This window comes from Gymnodraco acuticeps, unplaced genomic scaffold (assembly GCF_902827175.1).
Source record: "Gymnodraco acuticeps unplaced genomic scaffold, fGymAcu1.1, whole genome shotgun sequence".
In the NCBI taxonomy this organism is placed as follows: domain Eukaryota; kingdom Metazoa; phylum Chordata; class Actinopteri; order Perciformes; family Bathydraconidae; genus Gymnodraco; species Gymnodraco acuticeps.
In genome coordinates, this window is record NW_022990981.1 from 451,763 (window position 1) to 476,362 (window position 24,600).

Below are 24,600 nucleotides of genomic sequence, written 5' to 3' on the forward strand. Positions count from 1 at the left end.
GACTCGTGAAGCCATTTTGGCGAGCTTGTGATCGGCTCTCCCGATAGGCATTTATAGAGCGCACCGATCGATCGGCAGAGAGTGAATATCGGCCGATATCGATCGGCGGCCGATCAATCGGAGCATCCCTACTGAATATATTTAGAAAATAATGCTCAAGTACAAATACAAGTAAGGAATATTAAAAGGAAACACTGGGCCTAATTCAGATACCTGTAATATGTTTGCTGTCTGTAAATTCATAGCATCACCAACCGGGTAAATGATGTGTTCTGTCTTAGATTGTCAAATGTTTATTGGCGTTTGTGTGCATTCTCACCTCGAGGCAGTCATTGAAGAGGAAGAGTGTGACATGTTCCCCGCGATCACAAGGCTGGTCTCCCAGGGCGATGGTTTCTACTCGATAAACCAGGCTGCGGTGGGAGGACAGCAGGTTGGCCTGCAGAGAGCACAAAGAAAGTTAGAGGGAAATGTGGAAAAAGGTGGCTGAAACCAAGAGAGATTAGGGTGGAAAAGGGAAAATAAAACAGGAGCAGTGAGGATGGTGACAGTTGCAGATGCGGCAAGAAGTATCAGCCAAGAAATTAGCCCGATGAAAGAAACACACTGCACAACATCAGAAAAGGATGCAAAATAATTACGATTGCAGCCCACAACGTCTACCTACTACCCAACCAGACCAAAAGTCCCTAATATGTAAGTTACAGCCCGAAGAACAGAGAGAGGAGAGTCAGGATAGTAGGGATGGGTACCGAGCCCCAGTATTAAAGGGGCCCCGGGGCTGAATTATTAAAGACTAGGGATGTAACGATATACCGAATATACATTTTTTTAAAACACTTTTTTTTGTTTTAAACCTTTATTTAACCAGGTGGTCTCATTGAGATCATCGATCTCGTTTTCAAGAGAGACCTGTCCAACATGGCAGCAAGTAGGTTACAACATGAACATAAAACAACCGAACACAAAAGGACATCGTATTTACAGGGCTACATTTACACACCTAGAGACATTGACAAGTACCAACAGTATATTTATATCTCGCCCTGTCAATAAGCCTCACCTTCTTGGCAAAAACTGTATTGTTTTTGAAGTGGTGGAGAGACAATGCACAGTTTAACCCACTGCTGTCACCCATGGCCAAAGTATATCTCTCCGTCCCACTGAGGTGGCATTAGACTTTTTCGATGTCCGTCATTTTGACAGACAGGATCGTAAAATGTCCGTCATAATCCCTTATTACCCGTCGGGTCTGAACAGAGAGAGAGAGCACGCTCGTGAACTGTCAACGGAGTGCATACACCTCGCGCGCACAGCGTAAAGCAAAACCTCCCAGACATGTATTGATCTGTACGGCAAAGTACGGTTTGGAAACTATATCATTTCCTTTTGGAGGGCATGCATAACACGGCATAACACCAGAGCCTCGCTGCGGGGAAACGTTGGCGCTGTTCCGAGTTTGTTCTAATCTGTCAAAATGACAGACTGCTTTCAGATTTTTCCGTCATTGTTAAATAAAATGTTCGGTTAACGCGGCCACTGCTGTCCCAGCAACATCAGTACCAAGCGAGAGAGTTTTTTCCAGAGCAGGGGATATTGTAAATGCCCAAACATCCCAGCTTCTACCTGGAAATGTGGACATTCTCATATTCCTAAAAACCTGTCTGATGATGCTGAGTGAGTGACTAGTGAGTTTGAGTTGAGTTACTTGAAAAACTAAAGTGAAACTTGATTTATTTTATTTTAGGGTCTGATTATTAAATGTCCTTGTTTATTTGTGAGATGCAGTGGCACAAAGAAAATGCCTACTTTGTTTGGTAGTACTAGTAGGTACAAACACACTGGTTTTCTTGTTCCAGTCTGTTAGACATCTAAAAAATATATGTCATATGTATTATATTGCAGATTTAGTGTCGTCAACACCGTTTCTAATACGCAAAAAGACTGCAAAATGCGTCTATGATTATTTTTAGTATTTGCGATCTTTCCAGTCCAGACGAGAGATCTCTCCCCTGCCTGAGGGGGCGGGGCAGTTTACACACAGTGCACCACATTCAGACGGAGAAATGCACCGGGTTCGACTGTCTTTCTAGTAGCTCTGTAGCCCCATCCACGAGTAACGTTTCCACGTCAGGTGTTATGTATGCCAGCAGCAACACACATGTTAACACATTTATATAAACATGGGTTAATGATTAGAGGTAACTGAGTTATTTATTTTGTTAAAGTTTCAGCTATTCTGTTTACAGTTCTGTCATCACATTATTTAATACGATTTGTTAAAACATTGTTGTTTCTTTTGATGTGAAATATTATGTATTTCATTTAAATAAAAAGCAATATTTGTTTAGTTAGTTTACCTTATTTTTTTCTCCAAAAGAACCGATAAGAGTACCGTTAAAAGACCGGACCGATAAGCGGTATCGATAAAAGTAGTAGTACTGTTAAAACCTTAACGATACCCATCCCTACAGGATACTGGATAGCTTAACCAAAACAAACATTGACCCAAGAACAGTGGAGCTACCAGCTGCTCCGGTCTGTCTGGTCAAAGGTCAATTAAATGTCTGAAATACGACTCAAGAGGGTCGGACACATTTAGAGTTGTTCCAGACCAACTAGCGGGGAGTGGGAGTTATTAAACCTCCAACAGAAACTCTGCATTGGTCTTGACTTAACCAGCCATTAAAGCTCAAATTGGAAAAAACCATTTACAAAAAAATAAATTAAACAATACTGAATATTTGTCCAAGAGATGCTGATTCTAAACTGTGGTTACGTAAAGTTACTGCTAGAGAGAGGATTGCCTCGAAGCTTGCTGCTGTATTATCACCCTCCACCTTAGAGAAGGAGCTCTTTTGGCTGAGAGTGTGACTACAGAAGGAGATCACTGTCACTGATGCCCCTTTCACACCAACGCGTTTTCAGGGCCGGCTCAGAGCTAGAGCCTGAAAAGTACCGTTTTTTTCTCTTCACACCGCAGCGGCGCCGCCTCTTAGCTCCGGAATCCGGTTTGTTCCCAGCTCCAAAATTGTCGGTCTAGCAAGCAAGATTCCGGAGCTAAGAGGCGGTGCCGCTTACGTCTCTTACATCGAGGCGGGGGCAGGGACATGGGCGGGATCAACCTCCTGAAGACCGCAAAGAAGTCTTGAATTTCGCATGTGATGTTTGTAAAGTTCCAAGTAAAGTCGTCCCTTGTAAAGTCGTTCCTTGTAAAGCCGTCCCGTGCCTTCCATTTAGTTTCGTAAGAGCATAACCAAAGCAAACAGCGCTTCAATACAATCGGCCATTGTTGTTGCTGTCGATGTGAGGGATTTCCGTGGTTTGGTTTTTATGAAGCAGGCACATAAACGGTGACGTCATGACGCAAACGATGAGGCAATGACGCAGTACCACCCCGGCTCTGTGTGGTGTGAACAAAGCGGGAGCAGAAAAGGAAAATTGGAGCTGAACCAGAAAAGCTCTAGCACGGAGCTAGAATGGGAAAAGCGCTGGTGTGAAAGCCGCATGAGTGAGAGTGCGTAAGGGTTGGTTTGAAATTGGGCCTGAAACTGCTCTGTGCCTCCATCCCTACAGAGTGGTTGTGTGACTTATGCCATCGGGTCCTGCTGATCGTCTCTGGCGTACACATCTTTAGACATCTCTACTATACGTCAAAAGAGTAAATTATGATCTATATCTTAAATTATCAATAAAACAGTCTAGTCAGACATGGGTTAAAAATAATCTTCAGTGTGTCTGAGCATGTAATACACGTACATATCCAACTATTGCGGGGCTGATCTATTTCGAGGCAGTTGGTCGACAACACCACAGATAAATGGAACAACATGGATCTTTAACTTACAGGACAGCCTTCGACTTCATAGACCACATCAAAGATCTGCTTCTGGCCTTCAGTCTTCCTCTTGTCCTCATTGATGTGACTAGTGGGGAGGAAAGGAGGGGGGTTGGAAACATTTAAATACATTTTGTAATTTTTAAAGTAGTACTGAAGCAGCAATTTGCATCATTTGTTTTAGTCGTTGACATCAGGTCAGGGACTAGATGAAAAATAGCCTGTTAGATAATTTTCTAATGATAATGACGCTTTATTTACAGCACTTTTCATAAAGTAGGTGCAGCTCAAAGTGCTTTTAAAAAATGGCACAAATTACAAATTAAAACAGAGAACAAGAAATTCACCTCAGATCAGATGGTAAGACCTTTTTGGAAACATGCCGCATAGCAACATAACATAACATTTTTAACAGTTTAAGAGAAACAAGGAGGTAAAAGCTAGGATACAAAAAATGTAATAAATATTGATCCCTCTCGGAAAAATAAAGGAACACAAAAGACAAAAATAAATCAATACAATAAAATATAAATATTTATAAAATACATATAATAAATAATAAAATAAAAACGTAATACTAATGCAAACTGTCCCTGTCAAATACATCTTCAATTAAAGTCACTTGTTTCTTGTTAAATCTTGGCTCGACAATGGTCAATTATTGAAGTAGAACCTATACAATGGTCAAGCTTTAGTATGATAGGAGAGTGTTCAGATGAGGGGTTCAGATATTTCTGTCTGTGATCATCAAAAAAGAAAGGGTAAGGTCACGGCAACTCACGTCATGACTTCTTTCAGAGACTCGATTGCTTTATCCAGCTTTTCCTTGTCTGGGTTGTCATCTGGCGTGTGCTTCTTTACGTCTGCAATGGAGGAAGAAAAAAGGGAAACGTTATGTAAGAAGGAGACGGACAGGAAGAGATGGAAATCACGTAGACCAAGGCGAGTCGAAAAGAACAGTGGGGAAGTAGAGACAAGAATCAACATTAGATAATGGAGGAGGAAGGCAGGTATGGATGGAAAACACGGACAAAGTGAGGGATGTGATTATAAGAAAGTATTTGTGTCTAAAGTTATTCGACAAAGAGGTGTGTGTGTGTGTGTGTGTGTGTGTGTGTGTGTGTGTGTGTGTGTGTGTGTGTGTGTGTGTGTGTTACCGTTAAGAAGGAGGGCCACACTTGGCAGTCTCTGTACAGGTCTGATGAGCAGCTCCACCAGGGTCTGCCTGCCACACTCTGGCTTGCACTGGTTGATCTGAAAAAAGGATATATTATTGTGATAAGAAGTGTCTGTGTAAACCTCAAATACAAATTTAATTGGGAAATAAAAATGTGCAATGCACGCTGACCATCAGCATGGGGTGGTGTTATGAGGACGTATTGTTGTAGGCAGAAGTATCACAAAAGCTCCCTCAACAAAATCTCCATTACATTTCAGAATATTGCATGTAAATAAGATATTTGGTAATTACATGTTTTTTATACTTCCATGTAGCATTCAGAAGGATAATCTTCACATATCAACACTACTTTAAAGAGTTCTGAAGTACTAATGCCTCTGCTAGAAGTTAAAAGCTAACTGAACTACATTGCTGTGCCTTACCCCAGCTAAGCTAAAGGCGGCTAATGTTTGGCATGATGACATTTTGTATTTTCATTAAATCCCTTGTTAGCAAATGCTATTTTGATGACACATAGAAGCTTCAGACCTTCACCAGTGTGGTATTTACTGACGTATTAGAGGTCGTACAACAAAATGTGAAGGACTCTTAAGCTTGTGTTTATCACCGACCCCATTACATGGATCTAACCAAAATAACTTTCGAAAACTTTGCGCAAGTGATCTGGAAGTGGAAAACTGCTTACTCATGACTGGGTTTTAAAACTCATTCCTGCACCACTCACAGATCAATTCACTGCTAAAAATATTGATATTGATGAATTATTATAAAGGAATCTTGCTCCCTTCAAGTCATCCAAGGTGATCCTATCATATCAAACAATCAACCAATCAAAATACTTTATTGATCCGAGGGGGAAATTGTGTTTTGTGACAGTTCGGCACAAAACAAGCTTACAGGAGCTATCCTCCATAACAACTTAAAGGACGCCTGTCATCTAGGATTGATTTTGCCTGAAAATAAGTGTTATATCAGTGACGCTGTGACAGCGTTACTGTACACCTCAAGTATTGTCAAATCTTGGTCTTGAACATGCTTACTTATAAACCTAGCACAGGAAATCAGTGTTTCCCGGGAGTAATTCCGCTGGGAAGAACGTTTTTTTTCCCAATATCCTACAAAGATTGTGAAGACTGGGTTGTCATTGACATGACTTTCCTAAAGAAACTTGATTGAAGACACCAACTGAAACATGTTAGGGCACTACACTTTCCTATAGAATGGTGTAGTACTTTATATAGAGATAGGGATCAAAAAGACTTTTACCCCAAGAACAACAGCCAAAATGTCTAAAGTAATGGCATAACCTGGGACAAATGACAACTAAACACTCAATCATTTTCAGACATGATGACAAGGCTAGAGTGTGTGCGTTGATGTGAAGAAGTGACATAAAGGTACAATCGTCCTATCTATTTTTCTCATTTCAACCCCTTGCAGGTCTCTTGTGCAAGATCTGTCTTTACGTGACACCAACCTGTCAGGCAAACAAGCACGGAGTAGCTGCAAAGGTCATACCTTGAGGAAAGCGTGGAAGCGTGGCTTTTGTTTTTCACAACGAACAATAGTCTCCTTGCTCATTTCAAAGAAGTTGACAAAGGGAGGGTAGGCCTTCACCATATCGTTAGACTGGAAAGACAGAAAAAGAGGACAGGTCAGAAGATTCACACACAGGGGGAGGGAAAACAATAAATCACAATTTGGATTGTTTCAAACCAGTGTCTAAGGAATCATTTGCAATACCACAATACTCCCTCCATGTGACAATCACTGTTAACTATGACTGCTTTTTTTTGAGTAGCTACAAATGGTGCATTACTGTAACAAGCATTTATGCTCAGTAAACTTTAATCGTCTGAATAACATTATATATATTTTGTAGCTGAGGCTTTTATCCAAAGCCACTCACAATAAGAGCAATCAACCGTGAAAAAAAAAATCAAAACAGAACAGCAGGAATCCTGCAAATTTGAATGCATATAAATAAGTAAATGATGAATAAAAGCAAGAAGCATTAAACCCATGATGATTTCCAACACAGGATCACAGGCAAAATGTCCCCGCCTCAACTGTTTTGGTCATTTATTAGAAGAATAGGCAAGGCAAGTTTATTTATATAGCACATTTCAACACAAGGCAATTCAAAGTGCTTTACAAAAATGAAAGACATTAATAGCATTAAGAAACATATTATGAAATGATATCTAAAAACACCCATTTAAAAGAAAAAGATACATGAATCACAGTTACAGTGCAGTGTGAGATACACACATCTGAACGAACACCCCTTTGGAAAATTATAATCTCACCCCATGGTACCTTTTGGTTTTTGCCGAAACTATTCCTCTTTTTTATTTTTAAATGCACATAGTTAAGTTTACCTTCTCTTTCTAGGACTTTTTTGCTGTCCTCTGCGAACCAAAACGGCACGTAGGGGACTTTAACCACCTACGAGGGGACTTTAACCACCTACGAGGGGACTTCAACCCCAATAATGACTTTAACTACCTTTGGGGGACAAGGCAATTCAAAGTGCTTTACAAAAAATGAAAGACATTAAGAAAATGGCATTTAAAAAGCAAAGATAATAAAAGTTACAGTGCAGTTTAAGATATGAATAGTTCAATTAAAAGCAGCGACAAAAAGAAAAGTCTTCAGCCTGGATTTAAAAGTAGTCAGAGTTGTAGCGGACCTGCAGGTTTCTGGGAGTTTGTTCCAGATATTTGGAGCATAATAACTGAACGCTGCTTTACCATGTTTAGTTCTGACTCTGGGGACAGAAAGCTGACCAGTCCCTGAAGACCTGAGAGATCTGGATGGTTCATAATTTAGCAGGAGGTCAGAAATATATTTTGGTTTGCCATGAATGTGTCTGTCCGTCCTGGGAGAGGGATCCCTCCTCTGTTGCTCTCCCTGAGGTTTCTCCCATTTTTTCCCCTCAAACTGTGGGTTTTTCTCTGGAAGTGTTTCCTTGTACGATGTGAGGGTCTAAGGATAGAGGGTGTCGTTTTTCTCATACTGATATTCTGAACAATCTGTGTTGTTGTATTTGCTGTAAAGTGTCTCTACTGTAGGCTAATTTTATTATATGTACAGCACTTTGGCTCGACCAAAAATCGTTTATAAATGTGCTATATAAATAAAACTTGATTTGATTTGATTTGATGAATTTAGTGATGGATTGTAAACATTTGAAATGTAGCATTTAAGTGTTTCTCAGTTACAAGGTTGTTGTTTTAATAAATCAGACACTGATGGTGCAGCGCTGTACTGTACCTCTTTATATAGGCATTTTTTCCCTAACAATTTTTTTTGTGCTGATCAGGGGGTACTTGGCTGAATTTTTTTTTCAAAGGGGGTACATGATTGAAAAAAGTTTGAGAACCACTGCTTTAGGTCAGTGTTTCTCAAACTTTTTCATACCAAGGACCACTTAACCAATAAAAAAACAGTCGCGGACCACATAACTCCACAAATATCCAAAATCACATCATTTTTCTAGAACAGATTACAAATCGCCTGAAAATGGTACAAACAAGTGGCAACATGTGTGATGAAGGTGTTGCGCTGGGCTATATCATGCAATCGAAAGTGAAACTTAAGCTCGCTCCATTGCGGAGATATTCCCGCGAGAGTGTGGAAAACTTAAATGTATTTATTTATTTCAAATGTGAAATGTTACCAATATACTCACGGACCACTAGGGGGCGCTCACGGACCACCAGTGGTCCGCGGACCACACTTTGAGAAGCACTGTTCTAGAGGCTCTGTATTGTGAGACAGACACCTCCAGCGTCTCGTTGTGTTGCCGCCATATTCTGTGCTTTGTTAGACTGCTTAGCAGCGTGTTAAGTAGGTTTTCTGTGCTAGTTACACTGATTAGCAGTGTGTCGTAGTGTTCTGTGTTTAGTATAGTGTGTGTACCGCTTAGACCCAGGTTAGCTTAGCGCCTGTAGATCAGCATTTGTGTGTGTATCGCTTAGACCCAGGATAGATTAGCGCCTGTAGATCGGCAACAGCTGTGTTCTCGCACAGCCTCCTTTTGTTTGTTATTTTGTTCCACTTTAGAAGTGAGGTATTTTCTTTCCTTTTGTGTATTACCCGTTGTGGGATAATACTGTGCAACTCTCTTTTGGAGTTCTCCTTTTGTTAAATAGCAACAGTTTGGCCCTTTGTTTGTGCCAGGCTGTTTGTGTATATCATTTTGTTCATTTATAGATACAAATAAACCACTTGTAACTTATACCAATTCTACTCTGGTTGTGTTTCTTCCCTTGGGATCCCCTTGACCCAAAAGGGAACGTAATAAATGTGTATGTAGCAATAATACATGACATATTTTTTAAATGTCTCCAGTATCGATAAAAAGTCCGATAACGTCGGAGCTTAACATTACCACTGTCTTTAATAATTCCGGCCCGGGGCCCGTTTAACACCGGGGTTCGGTACCCATCCCTACATGGGGAGAGGCGCAGCATATTGCTAAGGACTAAATACGATGGAGAGTTCTCATCTCAGCCTTATTACCCATAGGGGATGAAGAGGAGTAAGTAAATAAAGAGGCCGGCGCTCCAGGGTCTGGTTCTGCTGTGCGTTTTCGTGATGTAACGGTAAAACATTTCAGAATTCCTCCACGGGATGCCATTGTGCATCACTCAACCCGCGAAATACACACACTCAGTACATAGCTAGATCCGCGAATTTGCGGGCCAGGAATTTGCGGGCACAGCTGTAGCTACGTGTGTGTGTATTTTGCGGGTTTCTAAATGTTTTGTGCGTGTGTGTTTATGTTGACAAGGAGGTTTAATAACTGTGTGCTACACAAAACGTGGAGTCGGTTTCATTTTCATCGCTGTTTGTAGTAGAGTTAGCAGGGTATTTTTATTTTAACTCTCGTCCCAAAATTATTTGTTATCCTCCCCGACACTATTTTTTTTGGCCCCGGGACGACGGGACGTCCTTAAGCTCGAGCCCTGGCTGGGCTAATGCTAATAATGCTAATGCGAGGATAATAAAATGGCGGCTTCACAAAACTTTTGGGGAGTTTTATGGGGCGTGGTTTGCAATCCGCCCAGCCAATCAGACATAGGAACCTTTTTCTCCCACGAAAGTCCCTGCTCTCTAGCAGGGACGGAAAAGGGGGTAAAAAGGTTCTGATGAACTAATTTAGTTCCGGCTCTTTTTGGTGTGAACGTGACATTTCGGAACTATATCGGAACTAAAGTGGGAAAAGTACTGCGGTGTGAAAGCGCCTCATGGTAACTTATTTTGTTGTTTTTCATTTTCTGAGCCAGTGGTAGCATGTAGATGTTAAAGAGAAGAGGCCCCAGTGTTAATAGGTAACACTTTATGTATAAAAGCCATTCAAACCGAGTTACAAAGTGATTTCACATAAAAACATACCCTTAAATACATAAGAGAATAAAATGACCTAAAAAAAGCAACTAAACACACAATGAAACAGTCAAATAAATAGAACGTAATAAAACCCAAATAAAATCACAAAAAAGCAATACTATAAAAGTAGGATTTTACTAGTAACAGAATAAACAATGCAAGCCCAAAGCCACAGGTCAGAGTTAGCATGTCGCAGTCTCCTCAGGTAGACACTGACCAATCAATGGCTTCAAACTCCTTTTGATTTGTTTATGTGTGTTAATATTTTTGTTTGACTGATGATGTGACCTCACATTTAAACTGATTCTATTTCAACAAAGGAGCTTAATTTATTATAAAGATTCCTACAGATGAGTGTGAAACTTCGGAAATTACTATGTGTATGTACCTTGTTGTATAAAAATGCAAAGAACAATATTTGCAAACTGTGTTAGTACTCACATATTTGAGAATGATGTCTCCTACACTCTTGTCATCTGACCAGTCTGTCAGCAGATCCTCCAGGTCACCCTTATGAATAAACACAGAGAAATAATTAGGTCAACAGTGCCTCTTCAAGATTAAAACCATCACAATCTTTTGTTTGAAATGTGTATGAGTTGAGGTCACATTACCTTTATTCTAGTGTGAACATCGTGGATTTCTGGGATGCTGCCAAATATCGTCTTCATTTCCTCCTGAGCCAGGATGGGTCCGCCCACCTGCTCCTCTTTTTCCAATGGAATCTTGAAAAGCTGCAAATAAAAAACAGACATGAGAGAAGTGCAGACACATTAAAACTGCAGTAAAGCATAAATAACAACACATGTTCTGTTAGGAGAGTTAAGATGCACATCCATATTTTCCACTTGTTCTATCTTTACATGATGTAGCATGTCTTGATTCTGTCAGTCAACAACAGGATAACAACTGACTTCAGTTTCACTACTCTCATTCAGTAAGTGTGAAAAATAAGTGGAAAAGGGCACATTGCCTCTTTTTTAGTTGCCACAAAGAGCCCATGAACAAATAACTGACTGAAGTAAGACTAACAGGACCTCGAGATGTCACAATTATAGAAGAACAGATGCTGTTTTATCACTATGTTAAAACAGGATGGTTACTGTGTAGTGGCTTAGTATCATCCATTTGCTTAAATATAGGATGTACATTTGACATTGCATTCTTGACAGTTGAAAAATAAGCAGCTGGATTTAACTGTAATTGAGTTCCTAAAATTGTGGTCAAACCTGTGAGGGATTAATTTAGTCTTTACTTAAGATATTTGACCTTTCGGCCTGTTGACATTTACGACGAAGCCGAAGTCTGTTATCTGTCTTAAGGAATGGGAAGTTTCACCTATTGCTGACATCAGTTTTATGACCGGTCAACTCTCGGTCACAAGAGCCATAAAGTCAGATAAGTGATTCAGTGTCTCCAGGTGTTCACAGATACCTTCCCCCAATATGTGGATTTGGCTCTCTGTAAACTGGTTAAAAGGTCTACCAAGATGAGAGGGTGATGAGAATTGACATGACAACGCACCCGTGCAGTCAGAACCTTTGGCTGCTGTGACTTGTGATTTGAATTTGATTCTCCGGCCGATGCTTGTAATAAACTACCAGTGTTTGACATCAGAACTCCTGCTCGTCCTGTGTCTCCATCGTGAGTCGGTGACTCCCACTGCATTGCTACACAGAAGTTTCCCTTACAAAACCGACTCCTACAACAAAGTCACACTGAGACAGTGAAACTATAGGGCAGAGGTCTTTACAAGTCCGCCTGGTGCATAGCAACAGAGACCGAGCCAGGGGCATGACAAGATGTCGAACTATTTTGTGTAAGGATGTGTTGTATTTCTCTGGGGCTGGGATTTGTGTGTCAGTATGAGTAATACCAAAGCGGGTCCAAGTGGACACGCCATAAGCTCTGAACAAAAGGATGCGCCTTTACATTACAGAAGAGTGTGTATTTAAGAGAAGATGGGAAATTGCAGAACTGCAGTGTAAAATTGCAAATGAGATTTTATCTCAATGCTATTTATCTGGTTAAATAAAGGTTCAATAAAATAAAATAAAAAATGACATGTTCGTTTTAATGTTCTTTTATTGGTGCTACAGGCATGATGCGCCAGCTGGGAGACGATGACATTTGGTGGCTTGGTATAATCCTACTCTGGGTCATTTGGGGTCCCATACAGTATAACCTTTAATATTTTATGCACTTTTCATATTCTGTGAAAAACAATAAATGTCCCAGGATTAAATAAATACACTTTTATTTATGAAGGAAAGAACTAGTGGATAACAGGATTTGTCTCTCTCACTTTACAATGTTAAGACCATACACACATTGGCAGTCTACCTTTGTTTCTGTTGTGTTCAGATGAAAAATGCAATCTAAATTGGCAGGTTGCGGTCTTATTAACATGGGCCTATATTATCTGCTGCCTCACCATTTGGTGTGTTCCTTTTTTGTATTCATGCCAGATAATTCCATAAGACCGTAACCGTATATACCAAGATAAAGTTAAAATCAGACGGCCTTTTGTGAGTAAAGAACAGTTAAAGCTAGTAAAAAACAACAAAAACACAAGACAGTTGATAAGAGAGGGAGATGGAAAAACATGCACTATAGATGTGTGAGGCAGAAAGGGAGTGAGTGTAGGCTAAATGAAAGGGAAGTTCAAGAAAGATAAAGAAAAAACACTTTAATTTATAGTGTAGAGAAAGAAATGGTGAGGCAGGGTTTTGTACCCCTCACTCGGCAGCTGTCTGACTCTCTGCTGGGAATAACTGATAAAACAAGCCATGTGAGGGCATGCAAACACGCACACCTTTAATAATGGTAGCTTAGTCTCAAACTGTTGTCAGTCGCAACCGACTGGCCCACCTGTGAGTGAGTGTTAAAATTGCCCACATTGTGTGAACACATCCACACACAGTTACCTGTAGTATGGTGTTTAAAATCTCCACATAGTTGCTCTCAGTCTGATAGAGCTCCTTGGAGACCTGCCACCTGGCTGACTGCTTGGAAACAACCGGAGTGGAACTCTTGGAAGGCTTTAAGCTCTCTGGAGGAAAAAGACAGCGGGGGAGGAAGACTAGTTGTTAATACTGCACTGATGCAAGGACAGACAATGCATGTTCCAATGTTACTTTTTAAGCAATTGGAATGAAACGTGAGCTGAATTTAAATAACAAATTGTAATCAATTTTCATTTAGAATGTAAAAAGGTTATGTCAGTAGTTCACACAATGGGCCACACAGTATGAAGGCACAATCAACTGGGATGTGGTCATCTGGCTACTGAATAACATGCAATGCAGTAGGGTTGGGGTTCAACATCCTTTTTTTCTTTCAAATCCTTTCAGGGATTTATTGAGGTCAAGTGGACTTTAGATTTGATGAATCATGTACTTTTTTATGACAGGACTTTCATTGGACTTGCAATGAGTATGATCATAGGGTCACTTATAACATTAGGGGTGTATGAAAATATGAATATTGTTTTAATTCATTTATTATTTATACAAGTTTGGTTTGCTTAGGTTTTTTATACGATGACTTTTCTAAAATGTAGGTTCTGTTTGTTTTTTTTTATCATACATTGAATTGTAAAACCTTTTATACATATTGTGAGGCAGATTCTCGCTCATACAAAGCCATTTTAACAGTCCAACTGTAATACATAAGTAATAAGAAACGGACAACAGACAAAACTGTAGTTTAACATGTGTAAATAAGCAGACTAAGCTACATCCGACCCTAATAACGTGTGTCATTTTAACCACTGTTTGTGCAGGCTAAAAGCAGGGAGCCTGCTACAAACATGTGTTATACACTAGTTTGAGTAAATTAAAAGGAAGGGGAAATGTGTTAGAATCTGAGGTCAAATGGAACCAGCTATCAGAACCCAACCCTTACCCTAAATGTGTTTTTGTTGTAATCTTGATTGTATTGGTAAAAAAACATTTTATCACCTATTTTTTCATCAGATATTATAGGAACAAATGTAACGATACAAGGAATATGTAAATATGGAACTGAAGATTTTTTCCAGTCATCTGAACGAACATCCTAGGAAATGCTTCAGTTTATAACTGTTAAGGTGCTACGTGACATGTTGGATGAAGGAAACAGCCCAAAAGCTCCTCAGAGGTTGTTTTTTTTAAAAGCATGTAAGGTGCAACAACTAATCGACTTAATCGATTAAAATCGATGACCAAATTAGTTGCCAACTAATTCAGTCGTCGATTTGTTGGGTCTATGTTGTTACTCTCTGTTTGCGGAGCTCGCTACGTCACTCTAAAAAAAAACATTAGAAAAATGGCGGAGGCGAGGAGAAGCACGGTCCGACTAAAATATTCACTTTAAACAACAGTAAAAAGTGTGTTACCTGCAAACTGTGTAAAATCGAACTTGCATGGCACGGGAGCACCACAGTGCTGCGGGAACATCTCAAACGTAAACAAAAAACACCCGATAAAGATCCCTCCGCTTCGAGTCGGTCTCTGTGATCATACCGTCTGTGTTTTTTTTCTTCCAATAATGACCGGCTCGCTGCACATGATCCGGCTTATTACATGGTCAAATACTAAACAAAGTAAAGACTAACTTGACTTATTTTAACTTATTTTAACTATGCCAATTTATTGTTTCAGCAATTTCAGAGTGTTTGCACATTTGCAGAAAATAGGTTGGGTTGAGACACAGTGTGCTGTGTGTGTAAGAAAGTGTAACTGCAGAGACAATCTACCTATTTGTTGTAACAAAGCCTGTTAACACTTTTTGTTTGTGATTCACAATTTTATTTTTTATAATTTTATAATCTTATATAATGTATTATTATTTATAACGGCTCAGGTCCATTAAAGCATTTAAAAAACTGTTAGGTTAGTTATCATGGTTGATCATTTGAAAGAACATTGTTTTTGTTCGAGCAACCTAAAGAGACATATTTTGTTCAAAACAAGCTGTTATATAGCTTTTGCATATGTTTTATAGCCTACATTTGGGTTGTTTTTGTGTGTTGATGTTGTCAATTTGGAAATGCAGTTTTCTGAATCAAATTTTAAAACAATTTTTTTTTGGGTGCCTTTTTTATCCGATGAATCGTAGAAATAATCGACAGATTAATCGATTATCAAATTAGTCGTTTGTTGCAGCCCTAATGTAATGTCAGGTGACACTGCACACGTCCCTGTTCATGTTGGTACTCCATTACTCTCAGCTGGCCGGGGTATAATTCAATCCCAAATGTTTTCAGATCCACTGGTAAAACTATTATAGGATTCTTCTATCCTCCACTTCATATTAGCTTTGAGTTGGACTCTCCTCTGACGATCAATACATGTAACCTTGAAGCAAAGCCTGACCTGAGGATCCTGTCTGCTGCTCCTCTTCTTCTTGTTGTTGAAGAGTCTCCTGGTAGGACCTCCTCCTCTTCTCTTCCCTGTCTGTCCTACTCCTTCTTTCCCTGGTTCTCCTCCTTCTCATCTTATTCCTGGCAACAGCATTGCTCTCTGAACTGTTCCCTACTCTGTCTTCTGAAATAGAGATTAGTTGATCTTGTTACTGCTTTCCTTAAAACTATATTCTCAGTTATTTAGCTTTTAATACATACAAGAAATTGTATAACTGTCACTGCGAAAATAAAAGGGATTAAGGGACGGATGGAGAAGGTGTTTTATAGTCAACCGTCATTTCTCTGTTACCTGCCAAGGCCTTGCAGGTGTCGGGGGTGTTGGAGATGTCCAGCAGAGAGCCCATGGACAGGGAGTGCTCTGCCGAGGGTCTCTTGCGTGGGGGGGGGAAGGGAGAGATCTCCGTCTCCTTGGTGAGCTGAGCCAACGTGTCCCTGAGACGCCGGCGCTTGCGGTTGCTGTTGGGGGTGGTGAGGGACAGCAGGGACACGGCCTTCTTCATGGCCGGGCTGTCGTTCTGATCGCAGCGGGACAAAAGAAAAAAGGACAATATAGTAAGAGAGAGTGAAAAGGAGAGGCAACATGAATACACGGAGTATCTCTTGAAGATGTTGATGAAACCTGAATCAGAAACTCTTAAACAGCTATCTGTGAGGAAGGCAAATAGAGAATATATATAGTTTATTTATTTTATGTATAAATCTTGATTCATGGTTGTGTAATGCTGTAGTCCAATTATTATACATTGAGATAAAGAGAGATACTTATTTTGCCGTTCGTGAGTGTTTATACATTTGGCTTGAAATAATATTCATTTAGTAACAACACCCATAAATAGAGGTGGCCGGATTTTGCACTACTGTCGTTACGGTGATAAAACAAACAAACAGACACACACACACACACACACACACACACAATCTACTTGCCACAGCTCTCAATAAACTATGTTTCATATAAACAGGTACCATTGTCTCAGTTATGTACAGGCAGTATAAAACCTGTGATGTGTTGTTTCCACACAGACTGCGTTGCTACTGCCAGCTCTCCACAGATCATGTTTGCTGTCTGATTTAACAAGAACTCTATGACTTAAGGTCAGCACGCCAAATCTCTAGATATTCTATGATTGAGACGTAAAGCTTTCTGTTTATTTAACCTGTTAAAGATGTTAATATAGAATAATGTCCTGTTTGGCTTGTCGGATCACAAATGATGTGGCACCCTTTACTTTAGAGCTTTTAAACATTTGAAAAAAATAAAACGATTGTGGAAAAAAACATTTGCTCATATTGTGGTTGCTTAGCAGCAGAGTTCATTCGCAACCTCAAAATGAAAGCATGGCTGTTAAATCTGAAAATATGTGCTTACATATACTACATTATGGGGCAGGGTATTTCTCAAAAAAGGTATTTACATTATTTTATTGCTTTTAGGAGTCAATAACACAACGTTTTATTTATTTATATTTTTTATATTTTTCTCAAGATATTTTTCCATACATACCGCATAGAATGAAGTAAGGCAGAATCATGTAAATCATTTATTTTATTTTGTAATACCATGATAAAGTACTGCGCAAAAAACACAACAAAAAAAGAAATGTGAATCTAAATTTCAGTCATATACCCAACCCCTAGCGATAATGCAGTCACCTTCTCGTAGAGGTACATGGACTCTCCGGCCCGAGCGTCCATCTGTATGCTTCCCCAGAACCACTAACACAGAAGGGAGAAAACAAAACCAAAAAATACTGGTTTTATAAGGACCAAAACTTCCTTTGAAATCAATAAAACTAGCAACTTCACCCAATCCACCATGCTACCATGGCGCACATTATTTACTGAAATAGGGAAATACATTAAAAAGATAATTTAGAACTCAAGACAATACCCTGTTTTGTCAAAATGGTGCTAAAGTAGTATCAGTGGTGTTAAACTTCACTCTTAAACAAAAAACCCTACCTCCTGTTTGACCACAAAGAGTTTACTGGAAGGAGGAAATGGCAGCTCCTTTACTGAGTTTTCCTCCACCACCATGTGTGTACAGCGCTCGTCTCCAACCTCAAGATAAGTGCCACCTTGGAGAAAGAGAAAAGAGATATGATGATGAAAATACATGTTCATGTGCAAAACACAATTGTACAATACAAGTGTTTGAATTGTATGAAACAATGTGTATATTCACTGCTGCACAGGTTTAATGACACTGACCATGTTTGAGAGTCCTCTCCTCCATGTTGGCCTTATCTTCATCTAAGAAACCCAGGAAACTGAGGATGCAGTCCTGGAAGGGAGGCACTTTGAACTCTGTTCGAAACTCCTCTTCTCCTGCATGGAAGAGCCTGAACACATGAAGGGTGTTCACATGAAGGTTACAATTAATAACATGTCGTCATTTCTGAAAATGTGGTTTTAGATTAGGTACATTAAACATAATTGATTCTACATCGTTGAATACATCAGGATTTGTTCACCCCCTAAAGCTCCTGAAAGGCTTGCATACACATACATGATGAGATAGCACAATGACTGTTGAGGCCCCCATTCCCAAGAGCACTGCTTTTTCTGGATTTAAGATTCATTTTTAACGCCAATAATGAAGCTCTTTAAACTGTAAGGTTTAATTAATATAGCAGTTTATTTAATAGTACCACGATCAACTACTGCTTACAATCTTCTTCTTTTTTCCCTCCAACAGTCCAATTTTTGGGCATGAGCAAGAGTATATGCACGCAGCACAACACATGCCATTAAAGTGTTTAGGGGTTGTTAGTTAGAGTTTCCGTTAAACGGTAATTACCGGACTTTGACCGGTAAAATATGCTGAAGACCGGCAAATCTAAATCTCTTCGGTCAAAATCATTTCCCCTTAGCACAACACAGCATCAGTTGCGCCACTTATGTAACAGACAAGAATAGTATGTGACAGAGAAGAATAGTCAATTTTAATGTCTAACATTTAATGTGGAGAAAGAGTATGGGTTGATTGTACGTTGATCTGTTGGTAATGCCTCGGGGTTCCGGTGGGCATGTAAACAAATTCATAATGCTGCGCTATACTTTGCGGCCTCACCCGGTTGCATAGTGACGCTTATTGTTTAGGTGTCTTGATAAGCAGTTATGATATGGACATAAACGCGAGTGAAGTCTAATCTGACGGGAGAGCGAGAGATCAGGATCAGCTGCTGCTGACGGAGACACGCAGCTCTAGCGGATCACCTGCAGCGGTGAGCGCTGCAAAACACACACTTCAGGTTAGAAAATTACACTTAGCTATTTTAAAAACCTCTCAAACTACCTAAACTAGTTATAGATATGTTTATTTTTACTGTCGGGTCACTCATTACTGGATCCGCGAGCTGCATGATACTGACGGGCTGTCAGGAGAGAGAGCGCTCCGTTATTATAAGTTACTTTACACTTTTGAATAATGTAGTTAATGTACTATAATTAGTTTGTTAAATATCGAGTCGTTATCAATTTGTTTTAAAGCTCAATAAATAACAAAGAACACCTTTGACCGGCACTTTTCTCATTTTGTCCGGAAGATTTAAACTTTAACGGACATGTTGACCGGCAAAAAAAAATTCTAACGGAAACTCTGGTTAGCTGTGCTAATAAATATCAATTATCATTCATAATATTCAACCCCCTTTCCTCAAATGTATGTGAGACTTGGCTTCATCATTCAGCACTAGTGCTGTAGCGACGCGTCGACGACGTTGACGCGTCGACTTCAAAATATCGTCGACGACATATTTCCGAGTCGACGCGTCGCTACACACACGTGGGTCACCCAAAGCAACAAGCAGTTCGCAATCGCACTTCAAACACAATGGAGACTGAAACGGCTACCACCTCCTCCTCACAGGATTGCGCACGAAGCCCCCAAACGAAAACATCTCGCCCTAGGTCTTCAAAAGCATGGGAATATTTTAAAATTAGTCCAAAACACAAAGATATTTATATATTTATATCTCACTGAGACTGCTGCATAGCCTAGCAGAAGCAGCAGCTAGCTGTGGTGGCTACCATTAGCAGCTAGCATTTGCTCTCCGATTTTTTACATAAAATGGAATTATGGATTATAAATTCAATCATTTTTTTATACATAGACGTTAAAAACCTATGGATTAACCGATTCAGCCGCGTTTTTTCTCATTTTAATGCCATTGAACACGTCTTTTGATCAGATTGACAGCTACGGTGGTGAGACGAAGCTCTGTGAAGGTACGTGTTGTGATGACTGTATTTGCTTCCCCTGTCGCGAGTCCGGATCACTCAGTGATGATACTATATACCTACATAATCTGTGGAGTCTCAGCTTTAATCGGATATATTGTATGTGCAGCTACGATAAGTAATAAGGGTACTTTTATCTTGAGTTCTGTGCCAATGTCCGTTAGCATTTTTCGCTCAGGGGTCATTTAGATGCTTCTTATGAGACTTGTGTTTTGTTTTGGTAAACATGGTTTGTATCGTCAATTAGCTGAGATTATTTCCGTTAATCTGGTATAACACATTAATAGGTTCTTAAATATTAAGATCCCCTGAGACACAGTATCGTGAAAAAAAAATTGTTTACATTACGTTTTTTATGAATTGAACAACAGAAAAATAATCGTTAGATTAGTCGACTAATCGATCAAATAATCGCCCGATTAATCGTTTTCAAAATAATCGTTTCCCCCCAGCACTATTCAGCACACCTAATTTGTATGGTTTACAAAGTGTTGTGCATCAGCAGTTGACTTTTTCATATGTAAAACAAAAAAAGAAGAGAAAATAAACCACAAAAAGAAAACTGGAGATCTAATATTTCCCTGTGCTCAAATACTGGCTTGCAGAGAGAACATAAAGTAAACAATAGATGTTTCACTTTGGCATGCCTTTACCACAGGATACACAAATGAGAAGCTAACCAAATAACTTTTCTCATTCACACTTTCAATTTTCCTCTGCATTATGTAGATATTGTTGTAAAGGAGAGCAGCTCCAATAGCCTTCCTTCCTTTTCTTCACTTACACGTCTTCTCTTGTCTCCCAGGCTTTATGAATCCATGATGGAGTGAGAATCGGCGTCCCCATGCACACTGCCAGCTGAGAGAGGAGGGAACAAGACAGAGTGAAAACGCAGATGAGTAAATGTGCAACCAGAAGATGATAACAGAAATATATCAACGTACAATTGTATCAGTATAAGCTCTCCTAGTTCCCCTGTCACACTCTCAATACAACAATTTCCCTAGTCTGTTTGCATTACTTCTGATCGGTGTGTCTAAAACAAATCTGACAGGGACAAACCACTTTCAATTCAGGTGCAATACCAAACCAAGTTTGAGGCTCCATTGGATAAAACTGGGAACTTCTTACTACATTTTGTCTTCATTTGGTATGAAAAAGGTGACAAGGATCCGAGCCCCCCAACCCCACGGAATATCGGCTTTAAAATGAGGAATAACAGAGGATTTTAGCAGTCAGAGCAACTAAAGCAGCAGGTAATAATAACAGAAACGCCAAAGAGTCACATCTAATAGAAATATATAAAAGCATTTATTTTAATTGTGGAGCAGTCAGTTTATAATTTTGGCAGCACTGTTGAGCATTTTGAAAATGTATTTTCATGCCTCTGTGCAAGGCTTAGTCTTTCTGTCTTTATAGCCAGTGGTGTAAAGTAAGTAAGTTCATAAACTTACGAAACCTATCATGCAAAATGCACTTTTGTACGTCTTTTATACATGAATATGTGTCCCCGGTGTATCAGGGAACTCACCAAGTGTCAGAAAACACAACCCTCTCTCTTTTCCTCCATACCCAAATCTCTAAAAACGGGGCTGCAACGGATCTGATACAGACTGATCCAGATTTGAAAATCCTCTGACGTCAGAAACGAGGAGCTCCGCCTATATGGGCAACTCTCCACCTATCAGGAGGAGACAGCCACGGCCATTGCCGTTCGAAAGCGCTGGAGACGCTGTAGTACATATGCCAGGCCTGTAGGTGGCGCTGAAGTCTGACACAAAAGCAGCAAAGAAGACTTCTCACAGAATCAGCCCTTGCAAAAACAGGGCTAAAAAAAAGAGCAAAATGAGGCATGGCTCAAATGCATGATCTGTTTGGTATTTTGAAAAAAAAACTTTGCAGACATGTTTTATATAGGTATGGCCCAACAATATATTATTCAAATATAGCATGATAGGTCCACTTTAAATATTTCAATGTTTTCCTACTTTGTTCTTCTACTCCTCTGCTCCTCTACAATTCAGAGGTAAAAGGTGTACTTTTACTCCACTACATTTATTTAATACCTTTAGTTACTTTACAGATTTGGATTAATGATGTGAAATATAATAAACTAGTCTTAAATCAGACTTTAGTTACACCTTGAGTAAATTCACAAGCGTCATTCAAACTAGCTGCTAGTGATGTGTCGGTCACGAACGATCCTATTCTTTCGAACGGCTCTTTGGTACGAACGAAGGGAACCGAGTCGTACTTGGTGAGAGCCGTTCTTTTTATCAATGGTTCACTGCCTGCCATAAATCCACTCGCCTTTACGGGAACTTGCTTTCCTGAATGCACATTTTCCGTGGATGATGGCATAACGCATGCTGCTTGAGTAGTAGTTTGGCTGGCTGAGAGATGTAGCAAGTTATACATTTTTCTGTGAGAAAAAGTAGATTGCTGGCAATACAGTCAATCATTATCCTGGTGATTATTTCAGAGATAAACCTATCAACCCCGCCCCCTTAAAAATAACAGCTCTTTTCCTACACTCTGGTACTTCTACTTTTACTCAAGTACAAGAACTGAGTACTTCTACTTTTACTCAAGTACAAGATCTGAGTACTTCTACTTTTATTAAAGTACCAGATCTGAGTACTTCTACTTTTAATCTAGTACAAGATCTATACTTATGCCACCTCTGTTTATAGCCCATTAGAAAACTAAAGCTAACGTTAGCAGATAGTGACAATGTATGCTAGTTAGCTAGCTCCACGATTCCTTAAATAGTATTGCAACAGAAAAACGTTTCAGTTCACATCACGCTCTGCCGCTCCGACAGGGAGCTCTGCTCTGAACAGCTGAACGGCCCGTTCTAACAGCTAACTCCGGACCGCACAGTTACTATTAACGAACGCACCGTAGGTAATGTAGCTGCTGAAGTTAGACCCTCATGCCGGAGCAGCAGAGTTCAGCCGACAGACAGGAAGACTCGAGCACACAGCTCGCGCTTCATTATAATATATAAAAAAATAACACCATGTGCGTCATGATGGCAAATAACAGCTCACGGTCCCAGACCCCCCCCCCCCCCCCCATAAATATTTGTATTGCAGATCTACATGAATCACACAAACGACCTATTTTGGATTCAAAACGGCAAATTTGTCCGAAAGGTGACAAGTTTGCATCCCTGATTGAAGTGAGATACCCACTGATTTAAAAGAAAGTTAGACTACAGAAATTAAAGAAAAATGTACACACCCTGTATTTCTCTCCATGTGTGGAGTAGGCGATGAGATGAGTAACCTTGGTGCTGAAGTCTTTCCGGATGGTCCCCCCCATGTGATGAACCAGATTCACCAAGTTCTTCTGCAGGACAGAAAACGAACATGAGCTCAGCACTAGGAGGGAAACAATATTCACCAAACATTTGGCTTTGCTGGTGGCTTTTTCTATAACTTTTCATCTTTAGCAGGGCCAGAGTGACCAACACGACCACGCTGGCTGAATGCGTCAAATGCTGGTTGAAGAGTGGGATGTCATCCCACAGCCGTGTGTGACCAGCATTAGGAGGAGAGGCTGTTGTGGCTTCTATGGTTCTTCCCCACGCTACTGAGGCTGATGTTCGTTAAATTAATGAATTAATGAATTGGTAAATTGCCAATATGTCTTGTTTTATCAGACTTCAATCATCCAATTCACCAAACAAGAGTCAACAGCAAAAAAAAGCTGTTTGGCATTGGCAGATAAGATTTGGCAAATGTTTCATGGGCGCAACCCACATACAGCAGAGCGCTGCTCATCCCACAAATGCATGTTCCTCACAAATGTGGCACCATTTAAAAAAGGGAAATAAAAAGCCCCCCCCAATGGTATAAGATGTATTGCCAAGGAGCATTGTTAGAACAAAGAAATAATCTGCCAAACACACATTTCCGTACTTTTTGTGCTTAGTTTAGAATATTGAGTTGCATTGTATTTTAGGTCCAAATTAAACAAGAGCAACTAATTGTATACAAGGATTCCATTTGATCTGTAATAGCCTTATATCAATCTTAGCTCTCGTTGGTGTCCGACCCGGGATCCCCCACCTGACCTGAGTCATGTATCGCTGTGCTAATTAGCAGGTAGCTGTTGAAACTCTAAAAGGATATCTGTTTTGGAGTTTAGTTTCACTCCTGTTCCTGTCACTGTTCTTCCATATCTCAAACTGACAAACCAATCATTTCACACAGTAGTGACGAGAAGGACAGTGGAAACAGTAAAGCACATAAAAACACAGCAATTTAGGAAAACTGTTCCCCACTGTTTTGCATCATAGAGAAGCTAAAGGGTGAATTGTGCCTGTATACATTTATTTTCATTTCATCGTTTATTTGAACAGGGACAATGCACATTAATGAACACTTAAGACAAATAATGCTTCAAGTGTAAACATGCCGGATTTTAGCTTTGAGCTCATTTCCATCCGCAGACCCCAAAGGGCTGCTTTATTTGACGGCCTAGAAATGGGAAGAGGCTGCACACCCTGCTTAATGGCTGAGGGTCAAA

General features: G+C 39.9%; 1 protein-coding gene across 6 annotated transcripts in view; it reads right to left on the bottom strand.

Annotated features, from left to right (window-relative positions):
- Positions 1-24,600, bottom strand: part of ect2 (epithelial cell transforming 2) — a 104,643-nt gene that overhangs the window by 62,098 nt on the left and 17,945 nt on the right. For 4 of the 6 annotated variants that reach the window (XM_034235563.1, XM_034235564.1, XM_034235562.1 and 1 more), the window contains 15 exons: positions 23,311-23,418; positions 20,849-20,922; positions 18,034-18,164; positions 17,785-17,900; positions 17,476-17,538; positions 16,112-16,337; positions 15,773-15,943; positions 13,343-13,467; positions 11,030-11,149; positions 10,857-10,925; positions 6,537-6,647; positions 4,996-5,092; positions 4,620-4,701; positions 3,848-3,926; positions 320-439 (listed from right to left, as the gene is read on the bottom strand). In XM_034235563.1, the coding sequence (XP_034091454.1) occupies positions 320-439; positions 3,848-3,926; positions 4,620-4,701; positions 4,996-5,092; positions 6,537-6,647; positions 10,857-10,925; positions 11,030-11,149; positions 13,343-13,467; positions 15,773-15,943; positions 16,112-16,337; positions 17,476-17,538; positions 17,785-17,900; positions 18,034-18,164; positions 20,849-20,922; positions 23,311-23,418 (1,692 nt within the window). The remainder of the gene's footprint in view (positions 1-319; positions 440-3,847; positions 3,927-4,619; positions 4,702-4,995; positions 5,093-6,536; positions 6,648-10,856; positions 10,926-11,029; positions 11,150-13,342; positions 13,468-15,772; positions 15,944-16,111; positions 16,338-17,475; positions 17,539-17,784; positions 17,901-18,033; positions 18,165-20,848; positions 20,923-23,310; positions 23,419-24,600) is intronic. The other 2 variants (XM_034235567.1, XM_034235565.1) reach the window with 1 other exon arrangement.